Source organism: Carya illinoinensis, chromosome 4, assembly GCF_018687715.1.
Source record: "Carya illinoinensis cultivar Pawnee chromosome 4, C.illinoinensisPawnee_v1, whole genome shotgun sequence".
Lineage (NCBI taxonomy): Eukaryota > Viridiplantae > Streptophyta > Magnoliopsida > Fagales > Juglandaceae > Carya > Carya illinoinensis.
Genome location: NC_056755.1, coordinates 38,939,993 through 38,946,094, shown reverse-complemented (window position 1 = coordinate 38,946,094; position 6,102 = coordinate 38,939,993). Strand labels below are relative to the sequence as shown.

General features: G+C 33.3%; 1 protein-coding gene across 1 annotated transcript; it reads right to left on the bottom strand.

Moving 5' to 3' along the window:
• Positions 1 to 221: 221 nt before the first annotated feature.
• Positions 222 to 5,900, bottom strand: LOC122308501 (aldehyde dehydrogenase family 2 member C4-like). Its single transcript, XM_043121859.1, has 9 exons — positions 5,577 to 5,900; positions 4,262 to 4,404; positions 2,188 to 2,571; positions 1,946 to 2,035; positions 1,656 to 1,829; positions 1,399 to 1,536; positions 1,034 to 1,171; positions 861 to 922; positions 222 to 673 (listed from the first exon to the last, which is right to left on the bottom strand). The coding sequence occupies exons 1-9, from the start codon at positions 5,698 to 5,700 to the stop codon at positions 400 to 402; spliced, it is 1,527 nt and encodes a 508-aa protein (XP_042977793.1). The 5' UTR covers positions 5,701 to 5,900; the 3' UTR covers positions 222 to 399.
• Positions 5,901 to 6,102: the final 202 nt, after the last annotated feature.

The following is a 6,102-nucleotide window of genomic DNA, read 5'->3' as shown; positions in this document are numbered from 1 at the left end:
CAAAAGGTGATTTTTCTTGTAGTGACACCATTACAGCTATATATAGCTGTAATGGTGTGGTTGTACAAGCTGGATATGATCTTTTCCACGAGCAGTGACGAAATTTTACGGAATTAAACACAATGTAGCAGCACATAAAATAAAGTATTCGCTTTTTATGCAGCACTTGACAAACTATATATGCAGCACTTGACAAGGTGTATATGACAAAACAAAGAAGCTAAGATATTGAACTCGCTGCATTAACACAAACCCTTCGAGCCATTAAAAGTATACGTAACTTCCATTTATTACACGTTATTGTACTTATTATTGTATTTTGGTCAGCACATGACGTTAATAAATGGAGGGTTTATGTATTTTCCAGATTTAGCTAGGAGGGCCCGAAGAAGTGTTGATTCAAAGCCAGGGCGTATTATAAAGGGGAGTGACAACCGACTTCACTTGAAGATACTTGTGAAGGGCATCCATTCCAAAATCTTTTCCGAAACCACTCATCTTATACCCACCAAATGGGCAGTCATTGTCGAGAGCAAAATAGCAGTTTATCCAAATGGTGCCTGCACGGATTGATCTTGAGACGGTGTTAGCCACATTTATGTCCTTCGTCACGATGCCAGCTGCTAGGCCATATCTAGTGCTGTTGGCCCTCTTAATCGCCTCCTCAATTGTTCTGTACGTAATTATTCACGAGATCATAAGCCAAAATAGAGAGCGCTTTTATCAAGCCAAGGGGTATCTCTAAAAATAATTAGGAGAATGAAAATAAAAACTTGGAGGTAACAACCATTTCGCTCATTATGGTACATTCATTTCAATATCGAAATTTGTGAATAGATTTGACTGAAAATTGTACTCACTTGAACTTTGCAAGAGCCAAAACTGGTCCAAATATTTCATCCTGCGCTATGAGCATTTCTTCCTGAGCAAGTCGGCAAGAATAACAGCAAATTAGAAGGAAAGACAGACATTGTTAAAATAAAAATTAAATGATCATGATTAGTCTTTAGTAAGAATATATTCAAGTATATACCTTTACGTCAGCGAAAATTGTAGGCTCAATGTAATAGCCCAGCTTCCGAGCAATGGAGCCCCCAGTTAAAAGGGTTGCTCCTTCTCTTTTGCCTTGCTCAATGTATGAAAGAATTCTTTCAAACTGCTTCAAATCGACCTGCAAAACTGCTCAAATAAAACAAGCGGCTTGCCACATGTTATTGTTATTATTATTACTACTTGCTTGGGTCCTTCGCAGTTCTATTGCATGGGATTCCGGGCTTCAATTCCAGGAATTGGATTCTATACTTTCTTGTTATTGTTAGCTGCATGGTTTGTTATATTATGTTCCTTTATATTCTCCTCCCAAAAAAAAAAAAAAACCGAAAGCAATTCACATCATACCTGGGGTCCTTGTTGAGCTTTAGGATCAAAAGGATCCCCAACTACCCAAGCTTTTGCCTTTTCCACTAATTTCTTCACAACCTCGTCATATATCCCTTCTTGAACATAAACACGAGACGTTGCCGCACATACTTCTCCCTGCAAACATATATACATATATCTATTAGAAAAAAATTCGTTTGAGAGACATTTTTATATAAAATAGCTTTCTAAAATGCAAATTTGTTAAAACACCAAACAAATAAAAACTATTTTACCTTGTTAAATAGAATGCCCATGATAGCAAGCTCAGCAGCCATATCAATGTTGGCATCATCAAAAATTATAAGGGGTGACTTGCCGCCTAATTCAAGTGAAACAACTTTCAAATTACTTTCTGCTGCAGCTTTCATTACTTTACGTCCTACTTCTGTCGTACCAGTGAAACTGACCTGATAGATTGAGTACAAGCATATATCAGATTCAAGAATATTTATCTGCAAATTAAAGCCATAAAGTTGGCCACGAGATATACTCAAAATACTTGCAAAGATTAAGAATTGTTCACCGCATCGATGTCCATGTGAGAACTTATGGCAGCCCCAGCGGTTGGTCCAAATCCAGTTACAACATTGAGCACTCCATCAGGGATGCCAGCCTAATTGACAAGAGGGAAAAAATGGATAGGTGGAAAGAAAAGTTGTAGTAGTACTTCACATGAGGCCGGAAAGGCCACTATAAGGCATAATAATGGCGTTTGGCATGCAGTAAGAAGAACATCTATAATATTTTTCATACACCGTTAATTACCAGCTTAGCAAGATGAGCATAATAGAGAGCTGTCAGAGGAGTTTGTTCAGCAGGTTTGACGACCATAGTGCACCCGGCAGCTAAAGCCGGGCTAACCTTCATGAAGAACAAGGTGGTGGGGAAATTCCAAGTGATAATGTGGCCCACGACTCCAATAGGTTCGAGCAAAGTGTATCCATGAAGTTCACGGGACATTTTCAGTACTTCACCATGAACTTTATCAGCTGCACCAGCATAGTAACGGAGTGAACTTGCTGCACCTGGAATGTCCATGTTCTTGGAGACACTAAACAACTTCCCACAGTCAATTGTTTCCAAGGCAGCTAATTCTTCTAAATTTTCTTCGAGCAAGTCCGCGAATTTCCTCATTATCCTTCCTCTTTCCTACAAAAGCGCCCCACCAAATACGAAAAGAAATGATTATTTACATGAGAGTTACATAAGTTCGTAATTTATGTAAGTTTGTTTATGTTATAAGTTCGTTACAAGACTTTCACTACAAATTCATTGCAATTTGCACTTTTAGGCCTAATTTGGTTAAACTATCTCATCTTCTCTTACAATTTTATCAAATTTTCATATAAAATAAAATAAAAAATTTGAAATTTTTATAATTTCAAAATAAAATTAATATTAAAAAAATCGTATTATAACAATATATTTTTTTAATTATCATAATTTAAACTGTATAACTAATTGACACGATAAAGTTCTAGGCCTTGTACAAAATCAATGATCATCAACGCGCGTACGTCAATTAATATCATTCAATCAATTGTAATTAATGATAGAGATACGAAGTGACATCCTAGAATTTTGCCAATCTTTAATTATGGAACCTTATGATCTTACTGGTGCATGTACTAAAACTCATGAAAGCATGTAAAAGGCTACATCCCACGAAGTTTTTCTTTTTAAGGTACAACAAAATGCATAAAAGTTAAGTTATTTTCATCATAAGAATACTTTGGTGCGTTTAATCAGTGGAAGATCTATTCTCTTCTAGGCCCAGGATTATTTTTGTCATGTTCTTATCTGAAAATTTTTGGGGTTCGGCTTACATCAATGAACCATATATAATGGATGGATCTGTTAATTAATAAGTGAAAGAGAAGATCGATCAATTGCGACAAACAAATAAATCGATCCTGTTAATTCCTTCAGTCATTAACAGGACATATCTATAAACCTTTCCCCTGATTATAAGCACAAATTAAATTTATTAAAGCTTTGAAAACTTTTAGATATAAGCTCAAATAAATTTTATGAAATCTTTAAAAACTTTTGAGAGTTACTTCTTAGTTCTCAAGGTTTTGTGAAAAGGGTGGGAATCCAAATAAAAATTATTTGTGGATAGAAGATTCTTTAAAAAATAATTCTATTTGAAAGCCTTTACACCACACACCATCTACATGATATAATTTGATTTGGAACATAAATTTTAAAGGAAAATGATACTTGACCCCATGAGTTTGCCCCTCAAAGTTACCACTTTGCTATTTTTTTTTTTAATTATTGGTTAAGGAAATAATTATCAGTAAAGTTATGTATTTTTTTAAATGCTTAAAGATGTTTAAAATATATTTAAAAGGAAAAAGAAAAATACTAGGGAGTACACCCTGTGTATAGCACATGTCGGGCGGTCCCCTAGCATTATCCAATTTCAAAACTTGATTCCTACAAAAATCATGTAATGTTAAGACATAAAATAAATAATAAATTTTATCTCTTCCTATCAACTTAAATTTTTAGATAATGGAGATTTTTGAAAATATTATATTACTATTTATTATTATTTTTTATCTACTTCTTATTACTATTTAATATTTATTTTATTATTATTTATAGAATATTTAAAATTACGTCATTGTTGATCAACCATAATCTTAATTACATTTTAATAATAAATTTGTTTTCTTTAAAAAAAAAGGTGCAAAATTTACGTATTCTATTATTATATCCGATGTTTATGTTTGCTTGGCAGAAGGTTATTGACTTCCTACATTTAAAATATAAAAAACTCCTGCTTTTGACGTCAGGCATGAGATAAAGGATAAGAGAGAGTAGTACATACATAGCCGGGTAAACGAGGCCAGGGACCATGGTCGAATGCCTGGCGTGCAGCTTTCACTGCCGACCCAACGTCTTCCTTGTCTCCTTCTGCAATTTTGGTAATCACTTCTCCTGTTCTTGGATCTATTGTCTCGAACGTCTTTCCTGTTGTCATTTTAAGTTTTGAAAAGTCACTCATGAGACTTTAGCAATTAAAATTATTGAAGATAAGAATGATAGCTACTGTTGGAGTACCCCATGTGATCAATGACGACAAAGTTGTGACTTTCTTGAACTAGTGTGAAAACGACACTAAGTGGAAATATCATTGCTAGGGACAGATCAGTCGGCTTTCACGAATACTGCCATATATAAGTAGATATATATATATATATATATATATATTATATAACAGTTTTGTTAATCATATATTACTTCTAGTGAAATTCATTATAATTTTAAAAACATCAAAACACTAATAATTTTTAGCATAACTAATGCAAAAAGCCTACACATTAAATAATATGTTGGGTGTATAAAAAATAAGACTTATAAATAAATTTTCTCTATCTCTAGTAACTTCACATTTATTTGGATATATTGAAAAGAAAAAAAATATAGATGTTTAAAAATTCGATAGAACTCTCTAAATTTTTGATTGAATTAGAATTTAAATAGTTCAATGCAACGAGGAATAAACATAGTAATAGATTATTCATTTTTATGTAAAGTATTATTTTAGGATAATATCATCTGACCATTTGAAACAATCTGTAAAAATGGATATACAAATAAAAATGGCTTTTTTTGTTTCCCTAGAATTGGAGCCAAAGGGCTCTATCTATTTATTCACTTAATTCAACTTTAATCCTTTTTTTCTAATTTTTTTTCCGTGTCAAGAATTCAAACAAGTTTTGTATCAACCCGATAAGATACGAATAAAATATTCTCAAAATTCTCCATTAATAATTAATACAACATGCTGCTTTTTTCATTCCTTCCTCTCAGATCAATCTTACAAAGCTCTACCGATGGTATCAACAAATCTGTTAATTCATACAAATATGTAAAAAATGCTACTCGCACTTAAAAGCCGAGTACTCTACCGTTGAGTTAGCAACCCGAATCAAAATGTATAGATCTAATTGGGAAAAAAAAAAAAAAAAAAAAAAAAAAACTTAACCTTTTGGAATAAATGATTTCTCAAATAAAGTTGGGCTTAAAAATAGAAAGAAATTAACTAGGAGAGGGATGAATATATAACCAGGAAAATCTATAAAGAGATATGGTGAGAAGTAGATATATAGATATATAGAGAGATGTAGAAAGCTAAAAACCTGAAATGGAGTCAACGAATTCTCCGTTGATGAACAGCTTGGTGAACTTAATCGTCGGGTTCTTCACGAAAGAGGCAGCCGAGCTACCATCGCAGCGACTCCCCATATTTAGTACCTCTGACATCTGCCTCTGTCTCTGCCTTGCGTGTAGGTTGTTAGGTTAATGGAGTTCTTTAGTTATTTGCGACTCACAGATTCACAATATGGATACATATATAGGTATATATATAGGCACTTATAATTATATTTGAGTTACATAGGGCACTTAATGGTACTATAATATGTTATGAGCAAGAGACTTGAGTGCCCGAGCTGCGTTTGAAAATTATCTAAGTTTGACCGGCCGAGGAAATTAGAAGGTTGCATTTGTTGAATATGTATGCCCGTGGACAACGAGAGTGCCGTTGTATACTTTTTTTAATTTTTTATTTATGGGAAAACAAATATAATTGATTGTAAAGTACAACCTTTTATCAGGTCATATAGCTTGAGAAATAAAGTCTTAGAGAATGATCCCACTTCATTT